The sequence below is a fragment of the Crocuta crocuta genome, unplaced genomic scaffold (assembly GCF_008692635.1).
Source record: "Crocuta crocuta isolate KB4526 unplaced genomic scaffold, BGI_CrCroc_1.0 scaffold143, whole genome shotgun sequence".
In the NCBI taxonomy this organism is placed as follows: domain Eukaryota; kingdom Metazoa; phylum Chordata; class Mammalia; order Carnivora; family Hyaenidae; genus Crocuta; species Crocuta crocuta.
In genome coordinates, this window is record NW_027529175.1 from 3,856,831 (window position 1) to 3,874,551 (window position 17,721).

At 46.4% G+C, this 17,721-nt stretch overlaps 1 protein-coding gene across 9 annotated transcripts in view; it reads right to left on the bottom strand.

Annotated features, from left to right (window-relative positions):
- The window catches only part of EFCAB6 (EF-hand calcium binding domain 6), a 239,973-nt gene that overhangs the window by 60,519 nt on the left and 161,733 nt on the right, over positions 1 to 17,721 (bottom strand). For all 9 annotated transcript variants that reach the window (XM_077757996.1, XM_077757994.1, XM_077757995.1 and 6 more), the window contains 2 exons: positions 7,286 to 7,382; positions 1,218 to 1,336 (listed from right to left, as the gene is read on the bottom strand). In XM_077757996.1, the coding sequence (XP_077614122.1) occupies positions 1,218 to 1,336; positions 7,286 to 7,382 (216 nt within the window). The remainder of the gene's footprint in view (positions 1 to 1,217; positions 1,337 to 7,285; positions 7,383 to 17,721) is intronic.

Here is a 17,721-nt window from a genome sequence, read left to right on the forward strand (position 1 = left end):
CCCCCCCTCCCCCCCCCCCCCCCCCCCAGGTGCTCCTGCTTTTATTTCCTATTCCCCTCGACATGTTCCCTCCTTGGGCATTTATCACAGGCGACACGGTGCCCCCGCATGTGGGTGCCAGCTTGCGTCCCCTGACAGGTCCCTGAGTATCGAGACCACACAGTGGCCTTTGTATCATCCAAAAGGCAACACAGTGGGAGGTCCATGCGTGTGCCTGGGGACCCCAACCTTTCCGTTACTCAGTGGGACCCACTCATTTAATCTACTGAAAGAGAATATGAATGAGAGCCTCAACTGGCCCTGTGTTGGAACTGATCTAAAAAAAAAATAAGGATTTTATAAGAACTTCAAGTTGCTTTCCTAAATTAGACACAAAACAGCCCACCTAATTCTAAACTCGGCCAACATTTTAGCCTTCCACTTTGAACAGATGAAAAGCTAAAAAATTACATGAGCTGCTCTGTGCGCCTGCCCCCGGGAGGATGTACAACACTGTATGCAGTCTTGCGGGGACGTGAGCGGCAACCAGCACATGCTGAGGATGGAGGTAATTCAAGGCTGGGTCTGGAACTCGGAAATTGACCGCATTGTCCGTGCACCTGGACCCGGGCCCCGACGCGGGCAAATACTGCAACTGGGAGCCAATTCGAGAACGGCGGAATCTAAAATACGTTTTGAAAAATGTCAGTGATATTAGATATTATTTTCCATTTAAGACACCCTTGGGAAACCACGCCGAGTTGCCAAAAGTTTGGTTATTTTCTTTCAGCAAATTACTTACCTATAAAAAAACCCGTTGTGCGACATTGAATTCCATCTGTAGGCGACAGGGAGAGGCTGCATCCCCCCCACCCCCGAGGCAGAACTGTCTGCTGAGCTAGTTGGGTTAGGATTAGGTCTTTGGGGAGTGACTTCGCTTTCTAAAACAGTACAAGGATGGGCTTGAACTCCTGGTTCTTTGGAAATGCAAACCTCTTAAGTCTGGTATCGATGAGGAGCGTTTACCCTGATTCTCCACGTCCCCAAAGACCAGCCCCTTCGCCAAGGCTGTTTTCCATGGGGAACAAGGGCACGGGACAGACACAGCCAGAGGAAACCATTCCTATAGCCCCGCACCATGGCCCCAAGTAGCAGGGCAAGGCTGGTGCTGAATTTGCAGCAGCCAGTAGCCTAGGACCCTTGGGACAGAAGGGCGTTGACCCGCGGATGCCACTTACCTCATCCAGAGCTTCTCGAATTCCCTTGGTGTTAGAGGAATATCAAAACCATACAGCGCGTTCTTTATATCCCGCCGCCGAAGAATGCCATTGCCCTCGCTGTCGGTTTCTATGAAATTCTGCAATATTACAAGATAACATTCGTAACCGATAAAATGTGTTCATGGCAGTCTAAAGGACTGTCGATAGTCAATACCTGGAACAATAGAAGACGTTTCTCTCCCCATCCACCTGCTTAATTACTTTTCCATCAAAGTTCCAGATACCCTCATCATTTCTGTAAAGAAGGTGACCGAGCAAAACGCAAACAACTGTCGTGAATCAGAAGGGGCTGGTTTCTGGGTGACGAGTGGTCTCAGGTGTGTGACCCAGCCAACCACTTGGGTTCAAGAGCTGTTAGAAATGAGGGTCCCAGGGGTGCCTGGGGGGCTCTGTTGGTTAAGCGTTTGACTTCAGCTCAGGTCATGATCTTATGGTTCGTGGGTTCAAGCCCTGCTTCGGGCTCTGTGCTGACAGCTAGCTCAGAGCCTGGAGCCTGCTTCGGATTCTGTGTCTCCCTCTCTCTCTTCCCCTCCCCTGCTCACACTCTGTCTCTCTCTCTCTCTCTCAGAAATAAATAAATGTTAAAATTTTTTTAAAAAATAAAAGAAATGAGGGTCAGAGCCTGGGGAAGGAGACTGTAGTCCACGCTGCCGGAGGTGTTCACCTCGACAATGCAGCAGATTCGGCCCTTTGGCTGTAAGACGGGGATGGGGTGCATGAGACCCCAGCTCTGATGACGTGATGATATGGTTCCTTTATTTTTTTAAGTTTTTTTATTTTGAGAGGCAGGAGGTGGGGCAGAGAGGGAGGAAGAATCCAAAGCAGGCTCCATGCTTCTGAGCAGAGCTTGATGTGGGGCTCGAACTCGTGAACCATGAGATCATAACCTGAGCCAAAATCAAAAGTGAGATGCTTAGCCGGCCGAGACACCCAGGCACCCCAGTATGGTAACTTTTTAATGTCCCCAAGGGATGCAAAACGTAGCTGGGGAATTTGCAGCCAGTTAAGAGGGCCACAGACTAGCAGGTAACGCGTAGCACTCAGCACGGACCTAACTTGCTTCCAAGTGATCGCTCATCTGACCCTCCTCATAACGACACCGTGAGGTAGATGCAAGGGCACGTCTATAAAGTCTTCTGCAGGAATCGTGCTCCACGGTGAAGGTGGGGACATGAAGGTGGAGACATTCCTTTTAAGATCACGAACAGATAACATCTCGGCTGCCCCCTTTTGATCATTGTACTGGAGGTATCAGCCAGGGTAGTTAAGCAAGAAAAAGGAATAATAGGCATAACAATACGACAGCTGTCATTATTCACAGGTGACATGGCTGTATATATAGGAAGAATGCATGAATAAATTACTCTTTCAAGAGAATTTAGCAAGAAGTCTGGTTTTCATGTCAATAGGCAAGATCATTCACATTCCTATATATTAGGCATAGAAAAAAATTGTTTAAAGTAATATTTACAATAGCATCAAAAATAGAAAGTCATAGGAATAATTTTTTTTTTTAATTTACTTATTTATTTTGGGAGAGAGAGTGAGAGTGGGGGAGGGACAGAGACAAGGAGAGAGAGAATCCCGGGAGCGCTCTACACTGACAGACTTCAACTCACAACATGAGATCTTGACCTGAGCCAAAGTCAGACGCTCGACTGACTGAGCCACACAGCTGCCCCATTCTAGGGAGTAAATCTTACAAATGACTGTAAGACCGCTACGTAGGAGAGTCTAAAACTTAATTGAAAGATATTTAAAAATATCAAAATAAATGGAGATACACTGTGTTCGTGAACTGGAAGGCTCAAAACTGTAAAGCCAGCATTTCTCTCCAAACAAATACCCCGGTACGTTTTGTTTCTTTGTGGGACTTGACAAACTGATTCATAAACTCTTAAAGGACAGGAGGAGGGACTTGCCTGCCAGCTGAGTAAGACGCATGACCGAGTTGCTGTGGTTGTAGCCATGTAGTAGGGGTGCCAAGACAGACAAAGTGCCCAGTGGAACAGAGTGAGGAGCCCAGAGACACCACGGTCCCTGAGGCAGGACAGCGGTGACACCGGAGATGAGAGGGGTAGGGGTGGGCTTTACAGGGGCTTGATGACTGGGTCTCCCAAGGGAGGAGTGGTAGTGGACCCCTGCCTCCCGACTCATGGGAAACACGCTGTGCAGATTTCAAGACTGGGATGCGAAAGGCTTCACCGAAAAGCTGCCAGAAGGTCTTCATGACTTCCGATGAAACACAGATTCTTGGGCAAGACTTACAGTGAAGTGTTAACACATTTGACTATATCAGAAAGAAGAACTTGGGGTGCCTGGATGGTTCAGGCAGTTAGGCGTCAGACTTCAGCTCAGGTCATGATCTCACAATTCGTGGGTTCGAGCCTCGCGTCTGGCTCTGTGCAGGCAGCTCAGAGCCCGGAGCCTCCTTCGGATTCTGTGTCTCCCTCTCGTTCTGCCCCTCCCCTGCTCATACCCTGTCTCTTTCTGTCTCTCAAAAATGAATAGACATTAAAAAATTTTTTTAAAGAACTTATATTTACCAAAAGATATCATATGAAAAGGGTGTGAACACAGAACACACACTGAAATTAGACTCGCGCCATGTGTCATTTACAAAAGACAAGTAGTCAGACTGTGGTACGAGTTCCTATTGACCAATAAGAAATTGTCAGACGGTCCGGTAGGAAAACTAACATGCAGGCACTTCGCGGAGAAAGGAAACCCGCCTCAGGAATAAATGAAAAGATATTCAACCCTCATGAGTAACCAACACACGCCACCTAAACCTACGATGACGTGTTGTTACGCATCCGCCACGGGGAAGTCAAGTCGGACAGTGCCAAGGGCCACCAGCACCAGCGGAGCTGAGTGGTTGTGTGTAAAGCCCTGGCCCCCAGAGCCAAGGCGAGTCACCGCCTGGCCCTTTCACCAAGTGTGTGCAGCGCTGAGACATTGACAATGTGCTCCTCTTCCATCTGGATGGTGTTGCACAGTGGGATACGACCCAGGATATGCGGTGACCACCTTAAACTCACCTAAACTGTGCATATATATTATTATTGTATATGTATTGGTATATATACTATACACATTCATGCATATTATACACATACAAACACACACATATTACACAGAGCATATGTCACATATTACTATATATTAGTATATATTATATAATATGTATTATTATATGTCATATACAATTCATAATATATTATTATATAATTTATATTATTATATATATCACTATTACATTCCACTGTAGAGTCACAACTTAAGAAACAAGCTTAAAAACAAGCTACTTCAATTATAACACAATTCTTCAGTGCTGTTGTTGGTATTTATACAACAAGTCTCTTGGGAACAGAGACTGTGTCTTTTTTTCTTTTTGTCACTGTGTCTTTATTAAAGATCTTGCAACCATGCACAGTTAATTCATTAGAGTGTTTGCTGAACAAATCAATGCACTTTTTTTCCAAACAAACTTAAACAGCAGCAAACGTGCTCAGCCGCCCAGCACAGGCCGACGGCTGCGTGCGTCCATGAATTCAGCTGGTGGTGTCCTGGGGACACCGGCTGAGTGGCTACTGGGGACCCTCGCTGAGAACAAGAACCTGACTCCTTGTTCACGTTTCTAATGCAGGTACTGGAGACCACGTCCTTTCCGATACTCGCAGGTCCTGTTTGGCGGACCCTCGCAGAAAGGCCCAGAGGGGAGACAGACGCCACACCCTTGCCACGACCTGGAAGTAAAGGGCAAGGCTGCGCTGGCCGGAATGAGGACACTCTCCTGGTCACCAGGCATCCGTCATGAATGCTGCTCATCTTATCTGTGCGTCGCCCTACTTTCTGCAGGTTTAGAATTCTGAACGGATGCCTTCAGAGCTTTGTTCAAAATAAACGGACAGAGCGGCAGAGATGTCCGATAGAACCAGGGGCATTCAGTCCTGCGGGGGTCCGCAGGAGGGGTGGGGCCCGGCGTGAGCGACACTTGACCCCCCTACAAAGTGGCTTCACACACTCCTGCTGATTCCTCTGCCTCTGTAAGCCTCTGGGTTTTCTCCCCTCCCCACACTTCCACCAGGCTCTCTTCTGGAAGGGGCACACCCCAGGCTGCTGGCTTAGCGGCAGAGCACTCCGGGGTCCCCACACCTCCTCTAAACACACTTGGGGTGCTGCAGAACATCAGGCATAAAGATGGTTATGAGAGGCCATGGGAATCAAAGTGGAGCGTCTGACGTCGGCTCAGATCACAATCTCACGGTTTCGTGAGTTCAAGCCCCGCGCCAGGCTCTGTGCTGGCAGCTCGGAGCCTGGAGCCTGCTTCAGATTCTCTCTCTACCTCTCTTTCTTTCCCTCCCCTACTCTCTCTCTCTCTAAATAAATAAAGTTAAAAACAAAAACAGAGTGTGGAGAGGCAAGGGGAGAGGACGTGCTCACAGGAGTGAACACAGACAGAGAGGGACCACCGAGCCCCAAAGGGGGCAGGTGCAGGCAGGGGGTGGAGGCGGCCCAACAGAGCCGTGGGAGAGCCGAGGAGGAAGCACTCCAGGAAGCATGGGCGCGACTGGCGGAAACAGAGACCTGCAGCAGCCTGGTCATGTCCCCACCCCCGCCGCGCCTGCCTGCTTTGTTAATCACCTGCTCTTGCTTCTTACCCACCACCTCTCCGGGTCTGTGAGCTCTGAAGGGTGGATGAAGATGGGCCTTCATTACCACTGAGCCCACAGCACAAACCCACGTACCCTGGAGATGTGCTGTGTAAACCAGAGTGGGCCGGGGCGAGTCTAGGAAGGTCCTGGAAGGGGCCCTGGGAGCCCCTGGGTCCATGGAGAGCAGCACCAGCAGAGGGGGCATTAGAGGGGCAGGAGGCAGAGCGGGCAGAGGATGCGGNGGGGCGGGGGGGGGGGAGAGGCAGGCCCAGAGGAGCTGGGGTGGGGGCCGTGGAGGAGGGTGGCACTCAGTGTGCCCTGCCCTCTCCCAGCGGCTTACAGCCCCGGGCTGGCCCCGGATGCCGGAGGAAGCTCAGGAAGGCCAGCCCTGCCCGTGGGTGAGTGAGGCCTCGTCGGTGTGCTGTGCCACTCTGGGCCGCACAGTCAACTCTGACGGCCGGGGACTGGGGAGAGGCAGCCCCGGGGCGGGGCACAGGTCTGACAAGACAGAACCTCACCTTGGACACAGGCCGGGAGAGGTGAACATTGAAAGAAAATGACCAAAAGAAACAAAGTGGAAGCATTCTTCACGATAATGTGAAAATCCTTCTGGGGCGCCTGCGTGGCTCAGTCAGTTAAGCGTCCGACTCTTGATTTCAGCACAGGTCATGATCTCACAGTTCGTGAGATCAAGCCCCACATCAGGCTCTAACCTGCGTAGGATTCTTGCTTTCTCTGACCCTCCCCTACACGCTCTCTCTCTTTTTCTCTCTCAAACTAAAATAAACTTAAAAAAAAGAAATGAAAATTCTTCCAGAGTGCAGTTTTAAAGACACATCCTAAGGTGAAGGCGTTGTGTCCTTGTTGCATTACATAATGACCATCCATTTCTGGATGGACTCAGTCCTGAAGGCTCAGCAGCACTGTCCTGTGGGTGCTGCTGTCACAGTACGTCCCCATCTTCCCACCACACCGGTTCACACGACTGCCCGTCTACAGCATTCACCTTCCAAGTGAATCACCGTGGAAGACAGGAAGAAATACCACCTAACACAAATGCAGGTTTTTAACTGGGTAAAAATAATATGACAGTGCCCTTTCTCTCATTACAATGTTGAATTCATATCAAACCTGAGACTTTCCGGCCACATAACTCCTACAAATGCTCACTTTTCTTAACATCGGTTGACCTCGAATGGGAGAATTTATTTTGAAGCAGTATTTTAGGAATAAAAGGAATCACCAGTTGGGTATATAGCACGTGTTTCCCCAGCTCGGTGCCAGGATCTAAACAGCCTGATTGTCCCAGTGAGCTGGGAACACTGAAATAGATTTCCTCTCCTTGTGAGGAAATTACCATTTTCTTACCTTAGATAAGTCTGACCATCTGGTTTTTGCTTTGGTAACAAGATACTGATGGGCCTGCTCACGAGCGAGTTCTGAATCGGCGACCTTCTGTTTGGGTCTTAAAAAGAAAAAAAATAAATAAGTAACCGTGTTTAAATTTAATGGACTCATCAATCTCCCAAGGGGTTCCCCATCCCTGTTTGTTTCAAAGATACCATTAAAGTCTGTTATTTCACATCTGGTCTAACTTAATTCTTAAAATACAGTCTTATTTCCCCAGCTGCATGTTAGAGAAGTCTTCTTAAATTTTATAAGTCCTTGTTTATTTTCAGATAAATACTGTTCAACTTTCTCTGCAGCTCACAAAACAAATGGGGCTCATTTAATCTCAGAAGGGGGAAAAAAAGCCCACGATAGAACAGTTAAGCGTCTTCAGAAGAAAACAACCAAAAACTTTTATTTCTGAATTCGCAGATTGGAATAATAATGCGGACTGACAAACGTTTCGGAAACAATAGGGAAACATCGTTTACTGGGTCCCAGCTACTGTTCGAAGGTTGGGCTCACGGGTATGGAAAATGACCAAAATTCTGTTTATTTCCTCATAGGGTGATGGGTGCACTTTAAAAAAATGCCCCGTGCTTACCTCTGAGGCTGGGTCTGGGATTCCTCCACTCTGGGGGGGGAGGGAGGGGCGGGGGAGGGGAGGCGATAAAATCTGTACAAACGTTCCCCCACTTCTTTGTAGTTATTTGGCTCCTAAGGGCACCTGTCCCTCCCTTTCTGGGAACTTGAGCTTTGTTCCACATCCAGACCTGCCCCTGAGCTATTTTCCCTGAAGATGCAAGAGCACGCAACACATTCCTCTGGCAAAACCATCACCCGACAGTTTTCTGAAATAGGATCGCATCCAAGACCCCCACCTGGAACGCACGTTTATTCACAGGCGCGTTGGGTGGTAAGCACATCTTGCTTAAGAGTGAAGAAGAGCGACACAGGACTGGGGCCCATAGACATTTAATTTTCTCCTTAAGGGTCCCCAGAAAACCAGCTTGGAGGATGGACAGCAAGCAAGCCCTACGCAGCCCCTTTAAAGAAGTATTATTTATGCTTCTGCAAATGAACTGCATATAAGAAAAAAAAGCCTAAAATCAACCAGTGTGCAGCCAGTTGAGAAAATGCAGGGATTTGTGTGTTCTAGACGACGGAAGTCAAGGGTTTACGCGATCCCCCTAGAAGGGCCGCTTAGAACGTGACCCTCTGTATGTGGCACTGTGTGGGTTTCTCGGGTAGCGATGGCCACCACGAACTCAGTGACCAGTGGGTGCTGAGCACTGCCAGTCAGGTGACACGCAGAATCTGGAGTTTTCCCGGCAGCGCTGGCATTACCACCCCACTTTGTACAAGCGGAAGCTGCGTTCTCCGGAGATTTAGTAACAAATTACACAGCCAGTACCTGGGAGCCATTCAGACTTGGTTGCCTGATGCCACGGCTCTCTCCTTTCTCATGACCACTTTTGTTTTCATCTGAAGCCACGGGTTTGCTATCCCTTTAACTCCACCATCCGTTAACTATCACACTTCAAAGGGGTGAGGGCCGCCTCTGGTTTCTACGCACCTGGGATCCTCTTTCCACTTAGCATTTCTGTTTCACCACAGCAAATGCAGCATTGACCGTGTGCGGCTGGAGCGCCAGGCTCGGTGTGAAGGCTGGAAAAATGGAGCCTGCGGCTTTCGCGCACCAGACAAGGCTCCCCTGGACGTCCGCTCTGGCATGCGTTTCCGAAGCAGACGGCCAGGTCACAGCGACCCCAATCAACAAAGCAAGCAGGAAAATTGCTCTTCGTGTGGCTTCTCCTTCTAACCCCTTCCAACAAACTCCGCTGCTCCCAGACAACGGTCCTGGGCCGCTCCTCAAGTTCCTTGGTGACTGACAGCGCACAGCGCCCTCTGGTCCCCAAGTGCATTGGTATCCATGATTACCCCAGAAACCCGCACTGGGCTATGCTGGGCCACATAGAAAGCGTCTTATTTTAAGCAGCGCCACTTTGGCGATTTACATAAACCGTGACTCCCGCAGTTTGGTGAACACAAATTCCTGGATTTACTCAGATGAGGACTTGCTGCAGGCTGGGTAGGGTGTCTTCCCTCTTCCTTCGTTACTGTTGAAACAGATCAAGTGAGGGCTTGCCCAGTTTCATTTTCCCTCCTGGAAAATGCCAGCTCGTGGGGGGACAGGGTGAACTATGGCTGGCACACCTCCCTTTATTGAGACCCTCACCCCAGCCTTGAAACTCACCAGTCCCTTCTCTATTGCTGAAACCAGGGGTCTTCACTGACTTCTCTGTCCCACATGCCCCTATCGGCCATCTCTCCCTGCTCTGGTTGCCTTCATCAGGCTGCCCGTTAAATGACACACGGGTTGGAATACGCATCCCGGGGCCAGGCAAAGGTGTGCCTCCCGTCAGTGTGATTTTCCCTCCCTCCCCAGCTCCCTCGACCCTTGACCACCCCTCTCTCTTTCCATCCTGAAGTTTATTTACTCTTCCTAGAGGTCAACCCTCTCATGTCCCCAACCACACTTTGATGCCATTTACCCCTACATCTGTACCACTAGTGCTATAATCGCCTCACCTACTTTTCCGTTCCATCTCTCTCCAACTGCCTACTGGACTTCACAGAATCATGGAACTTCAAGGGTGGAAAGGGATCCAAAGGTCCCCCAGTCTAATCCTCTGTCACCAGTTCACCACTAAATGTTTTGGAAGGGTGGTGGGATTAGGTTGCATTTTCACAATTATTGCTTAAGAGGACTGTAGGCCCTGATACTGATGCATATCCCTCTGCCTTTACCTTGAGTTCCTCCTAAATCCAACCTGCACCCACAGGACTCACCTGAACTCCCCCAAAGGATGGAGATTCTGAGGGGAGTGTTGTGTGTCTGCAAAGTCAGCGTACCTAACTGATCTATTACCTAACCATGTCTAAACAGCCTCCACCAACCCAATTTCTTTTTGAAGCCATAAATCTTGATTGTTTTCTTAGCGAGCCAGCCTCAAACCAGGGACTCCTATGATTTTCCCACCCATTTCTCCCCATCCCATTCTATCTACTTGTCTCTTCGAGAGAGGTCAGAAGATTTCTCTATGGCCTTTTCTAAAAGTTACTGATTCCCTCTATTGCCTGACTCTTTAGATCTTGATAGTCAGGCAGACTCAGCCATGTCATCAGCCAGTCTGTTAGAGACAAACATATACGACCTCTTACTCTGTGCTGCTCTGGGTTGTGTCCACACTGACCAGAGATGTGGACAGAGGTCACATCCTCAAGGAGCTCATACCGTGATTGTGGGAACTTACAGCGAACACGTGGAAAAATAAATGAATCAGATAACTTCAGATACTGAATGTGACGAAGGGCAATGGGTGAGAGGGAAGGCTTCAGCTAAGAAGGTCAAGGAGAGGCTCTCTGAGGCATGAATGGTGATGAGGCAGCTGTATGATCGCAAGGACTAGCCTCCAGGCAGGGCAGGAGTCCTGAAATGCGCCTCTTGCCCCAGTTAAGATGGAGAAGGCATACTGCATCCTCTCTCCCCCACTGATTACAACTAAAAACTCTTGACAGAATACAAAAAGTAACTCTGAGGACACTAAAAAGTAATAGGAAGATGATGGAGGGGCTCCTGGGTGGCTTAGTCAGTTAAGCGTCCGACTTCAGCTCAGGTAGTGATCTCACGGCTTGTGGGTTCGAGCCCCATGTCAAGCTCTGTGGTGACAGCTAGTTCAGAGCCTGGAGCCTACTTTGAATTCTGTGTCTCCCTCTCTCTCTGCCCCTCCCCTGCTCATGCTCTGTCTCTCTCTCTCTCAAAAATAAATAAACATTAAAAAAAAAGAAAGGACAATGGAGAGGGAAATGAAAATTTGAAGAATGGCTGATATAGTGTGAGTTTCATGGGTTCTTTACCACCCATATTCCCAGCTTGGGCTTAAGGACAGTCCTACTTCTGGAACTATGCAGTTGGCATGGGCCAAAAAAGCTCCAAAAGAAAGTCTGTTCTTCTGACCAAAGAACCAGGAAGGAAAGCCCTGAAGTACAAAGAATATGGGGGTAGAATGCCTCTTTTGTCTCTTTTCTTTTTTTTTTANCGACTAAGCCACCCAGGCGCCCCTTCCTTTGTCTCTTTTCACCCTTCCTGTTCTGATCCAAGGACTCCAAGATACAAAACTACACTACCATGACATAGTCAGCAACAGTAGTGGCTGAGTAAGTGCCTAAAACAAAAACTCCTCTCTTTCACCAGAGGACACACTCTGTGCTCAAGTGTGAAGGCATCCACATTATCCACATTATCCACGTTATTGTTTTCCTTTCCCTGTGTTGCCCTGGAGGTGGACCCAGTCATAGGAAGCATATAACAGTACAGATAGGCCCAAACCTAAGAGTTTCCAGCCAGAAGGCCAAAAAGGAGGGGGGGGGGAAAGGGGGGCTCTCTCCAGGGGCTGGAAAGTGTGGGGAGAAATCATAGGAAAGGGCAGAAAAACAGGATGCCCAAATCTGTTCAGGAAGCTCCAGAGTCACTTCTGCTGTGCTCACGTGTGAAACTAACCCAAAGCAGTACAACAGAAGCCTTGAGAACTTGACTGCTGTGTAGTGAGGACTTTGAAGATTTGCCCTCCTCCCCTCCCACTGGCCTCATAGTGCTGCAGTGGCCATGAAACTCAACTGACATGGAAACCACAGAAGGCAGGTCAAGACTTGCAGTCTGAACCTAACTGGATTGGTTGCCTAAAATATAAGTAAATACAAATCAACACACAACTGAGGGTTTTACCTGGGCCAGAGTATCATAATATAACATTTTTAAAAAAGGTTTTATTTATTTTTGAGATAGAGATAGAGACAGCATGAGCAGGGGAGGGTCAGAGAGAGAGGGAGACACAGAATCCGAAGAAGGCTCTAGGCTCTGACCTAGCTGTCAGCACAGAGCCTGACATGGGGCTCTCAAACCCATGAACTGTGAGATCATAACTGTGGATGCTTAACCAGCTGAGCCACCCAGGCGCCCCATTCATAATATAATATTTAAAAAGTCCATGATACAATCCAAAATAACTCAATATACAAAGAACCAGGAAAATCTCAACAATTTGCAAGGTAAAAGACAACAGACTCCAAGATGACCCAGATGTTGAAATTATCATATTTTAAAGCAGCTATTATAACCATGAAGTAGAAGTAAATGTCCTCAAAATAAGTGGAAAGACAGATAATCTGAGCCAAAAATAGAAGGCTGGGGGAAGACAAGAACCTTTAGAAACTTTAGAAATGAAAAATATAAATGATTTAAAATATTTACTGGATTGGTTCAATGACAGAACACAAATGCCAGAGGAGAGAGTCAGTGAACCTGAAGACAGATAAATAGAATTAATCCAATCTGATCAACAGAAAAAAAAAGAGAAGACTATATCTTCAGGGACTATTATAAGGGACCTTTGGTACAAAATCAAAAAGTCTGACATTCATGTCATTGGGATACCACAACAGGTGGAGGGAGAGATTGATACCAAAAAAAAAAAAATTGTTTAAACATGAGGAAATAATAGCTGGAAACTTCCCAAACTTGACGAAGAACATAGACTTACAAATTCAAGTTCAGTAAACCCCAAGAAAGATAAACAAAGAAAGTCATGCTCAAACACACCATACTAACACTACTGAAAACCAAAGACAAAGAAAGAACATCTTGAAAGTAACCTAAGGAAAATGACATGGGCCATCTAGGGGTCAAGACCATCTGAATGACTGCAGACTTCTCAGCACAAACCATGAAGGCCTGAAAACAATGGAACAGCTTTTTTAAAGTGCTGTGAAAAGAACTGTTAGCCCAGAATTCTATACCCAGCAAAAATGTCCATTAGGAATGAAGGAGCAAGAGAGATCTTCTCAGTGAAGGAAAACTAAGACAACCTGTCTCCCGTAGACATGCTCTGAAAGACCCAAGGAAGGAAGCTTCTCTGAGGAAGGAACATGATAGCAGAGAGAAACTTAGAACTTTAGAAATAAAGGAAGAGAAGCAGAAAGAGCAAGTATAAATACAATATTTTTCTCCTTTCCAAAGTGCATAAAGTACAAATGGATAGAACTAGAAGGAGGTATAGACAAGTGCATAACTATTGGTGGGGACTTCAACACTCCTCTCTAGTAAGTTATGGAACATCAAGCAAGAACACAGAAGACCTGAATGCTGCCATTGAACCTGATCTCATTGGCACACTTCACCCAACGACAGCCAAATACACATTCTCAACAAGTATCCATGGAATACTCACCAATGTAGACCATCTCTAGGGTCATAAGATAAAGGTGAACAAATGTAAAAGAATTAAAATCATACAAAGTATGTTTTCTGGCCACAACAGAATTAAACTAGAAATCAAAAACAGAAAGGTAGCTGGAAACCAGGGACTTATTTTGAAATTGACAGAAATACACTTCTAAATATTGTGGATCCAAAAGAAACTCTCAAGGGAAATTAGAAGATATTTTGAAGTGGATGAAACTTACAACTGTGAAAAAAAAAAAAAAGAAACTTACTTACGACTGTAATAGATTCAAGTTTGTAGAATGTAGCCAGCTCAGTGCCTATAAGGAAACCTATAGCCTTCAGGGTTTCTATTAGAAAAAGAAGAAGTCAAATAAAAAATTTGAGTTTTCAAACTTACGAAAATAAAAAAGAAGAGCAAACTATGCTCAAAGCAAGAAGAAAGTAGGAAGTAATAAAGAGGATAAACCAATAAACAGAAATTTGTTTCTATTACACAGAAAACAACAGAGCAAAATCAATAAAACAAAAAGATGATTCTTTGAAAATATCAAACGATAAATCTCTAGCTAAACAGATCAAAAAAAAGGGGAGAGAAAACATTACCTATCAAATATCAGAAATGAAAAAACAGATATCACTAAAGACCTACAGATATTAAAATAATATAAGGGAAGAGTATTTGGAAGAACTTTATTCCCATAAATTTAACAACTTAGATGAAATGGACCAATATCCAAACAAGCACCAACTCCAAAAACTCATTCAAGAAGGAATAGAGACCCTGAATGACTGAACTATTAAGTTAATTAGATTCATAGTTAAAATCCTTCCAACAAAGGAAACCCAAGGACCTGATCAGTTCTTTGGTGAGTTATACCAAATACTTAAGAAAGAAATAACAATTCTATATAATCCAGAAAGTAGAGGAGAATTGGCATTCATGACTTTCAGCTTTTCTTAGGTCTTTCAAAGAACAAAAAAAAAAAATTACTTATTTTCTTTATGGGATAAAACTCATTCTATCTTGCAATACACATGGACCCTCTTACATACATGGGTCTTAGTGATCTTGATTTCAATTTTGCTAGATGGATTTAATTAGCTTAAGAAATGGTCAATCATTTACTCTTTAATTAATTATTTCCAACTATACTAAAGAGAGAGAGAGAGAGAGACTAAAGCAGTAAGAAGAAAACAGAAAACGAGGGAATCACCTAGCTGACGATATGATCTTGAAGCGAATCACTCCCCAGTTTCCTGATTGCACTGCTCAAAGTATAACAATCATTTTTCAAGAAGATAAAAAGAACACAGCAACACCTTCTTTGTAGTCTTATGTCAGTTTTCATCAAACACAACTAAAAATTCAGATTTCTTATTTCATGTTCAAATGGCAAAGGGAAGAAAATTGGGGGAAGAAGACATCTCCCAATATTCAGACGAACCAGAGGAGGCATCCGCACAGACGAAACAGGACTCTGGATTCCAGAGATGATGGTGAGACTGATCAGACAAGCCAAATCTCTTGACAAACGAATGATGTCTTTCTAAGAACTAAAGGGAAATTTGTCATTTCAATTCGGCTAGCCATTCAACAGGAAGGACCTGATCATACAATATTTGGGGACAAGAAGCTGCAGCATCGAATTTTGCTAAGAGGGCACGTGAGGGTGTTGTTTCATCTTTTATGATGTCCATGAACCAAAATGGACTGAGGTGGGTTATCAGTAGATAAATGGATAGGCGGGTGCGTTTTAAATAAGGGGACAGATTGGAAGGCAACTGATGATGGAGAGATGAAACAGGTCATTGGACTGATCATTCTAATTGGCACTTCTACATCTAAAAATGAAAATGTTTTGCAGTTATGAAACAAACAAGATGGTCTTACTCTCTTCAACAAAATTGTGAACCTTCAAATTTTTCAAAAGTATGTGCTGTGATAATGCTGGTGGAGAGGGAAGGCCCTGAAGGCAGAGGGGTCCAAACAAGAGGGCAGGATGGCTTCCAGAAAGGGATAGTGTTTAGGTATGGCTGGTGGAGAAAAGTGAGGTTGGGGCGGTCTCCACCCCAGGTGCAGGAGGGTGAGGTCTCCAGACAGAGAAAGGAGCCCCTCCAAATGGGCAGCCTGGGGTCACGTCTCTGCCTACCACCCATCACCTGGGTCCTTCATCTGGCAAGTCACGTGATAAGGCTTCCCTGTAGAGTATTAAAGGATATGTCTTCTCGAAGCAAAGGCATGGAGTCTGGCCATGGGAGGGCTTCTAAGGCCATGGCCTTCTAAAGCAAATGCCTGAGCTGGGGTCACTGAGCTATCTCCACCAGATCCTTGGAAGCCACGCTGGGTCACCTCCTTTCCATCCATTCTCTACTCTAGGGCTGCTGAAGGGTCTTCCTGCAGCTCAGTGTGACCCCCTTCCTCCACAGCATAAAACCCTTTCTGCTGGTAAAGGATGGACTTCTCTGCCTGGCTCCCCAGCCCCTTCTCAGCAGGCCCGCCTGCCTCTCCAGGGACCCCTCCCACCATGCCCCACGGCACATGCCACTTCTGCACATGCGTCCTCTCCCCATTTCCTGAATGTGCTCCACACTCCCACCTCTGAGGTGTCGTAAACACTCTTCTCTGGCCTCGAACCACCATGGTGCAGCCTGCACCTGACAAACTCCTACTCACACCTCAAGACCCAACTCAAATGTCCCACTTTTCCTGTGCAACCGCAAGCAGGCTTAGCTGCTCCTATCTCTGAGGCACTCCAGACATGCTTTAATTTCATGGTAGCTCTTTATTTTTGTACCTGTTCCACATTCAACCATGAGTCCCTCAAAGGGAGTCTTTCCTCATCTTTGCAGCACCTCGCCCTGGGGCAACAGCTCGTCAGGGGCAGACCCTCAGCAAATATTTCATGATCGAAGGAATGAATACAAATAAGAAGGCTGAGTCATTTGAATGGGAAGATTGCGCTTTGTGCTTGAAATTTTCTAAGTTCATTCTGCATACATTCTCCAGAAAACTCTTTCTGAGGGATATTTTTGTATTGTTTTAATGCTAAGCAATCAAGTCTCATATTAAAGCTCCTCCGAACTTGAGCAATTGGAAGCAGGTGTCCAATTCACGTGTTATGTGATCATCTCACTTAGAAAGAGACCGCAGTTGTTTTCTTTCTGGCTGGCTTTTCTTAAAGTACAGGCAAAATAAAACCAGCGAATTCAGAGAGAAAAACTGAAGAACGGTATCTGAGGGCCTCTACAGCCTCGCCAAGTATTGCGTAATCTGGCTCAGTAATGGTGCCTTCTGGGGGTTCTCAGCTCCAGGGAGCTCCCCAGCCTGGCGAAAGAATAGGGTAAAACAGCCGAGCGAATGTTACTACCATGCAGAGAACACATCTCTGTATTATCATAGTGGATGGTAGGGTTAAAAAAATAGTAATATTATACTTATAATAATTGGTCAAGGAGAGGCTGAAGGGCTATTTCATTCATGCCTGTTGGCACTCAACAGATCTCAATGGGGTAGATGGTATTGGTATTGCTGTTACTGCTTAAAGGGGTGTAGGCTCTTACTGAGAGAAATGGAGGAGGCAAATGTGGTCCAGCTGATCCACAGGCTCGCCTCCTCGCTGTGAGGGAGGCTGGCATGGGAGCTATGAGGGAGGAATAGACAGATGTCAGGGGTGGAGCACTGCCTAGGAAAGAGCTGTAGCGGTGGGGGGGGGGTCCTTGTATCTCCCCAAACAGTTGGCCCGGCCGACCCTAGATTTATAGAAAGTAAAAGATGTACCCTCGACCCTTGAACAACACGGGGGTTAGGAGCGCCAATCCCCACACAGTCAAGAATCCCCATATAACTTTTGACACCCCCCCCCAAAACTAACTAGTAGTAGCCTACTGTTGACTGGAAGCCTTACGGTAACACAATCAGTTAACCCGTATTTCGAATGTTATATGTATAATATACTGTGTTCTTACTACAAAGCAAGCGAGGGAAGGGGACATGTTAAGAAAATCATAAGGAAGAGAAAACAGTTACAGGACTATACTGTATTTACCCCCCACCCCCCATCCACATAGAAGTCAAGCTGCCAAGTTGAAGCACCCTGCGGTTATTCAAGGGCCCACTGTGGACGTATGG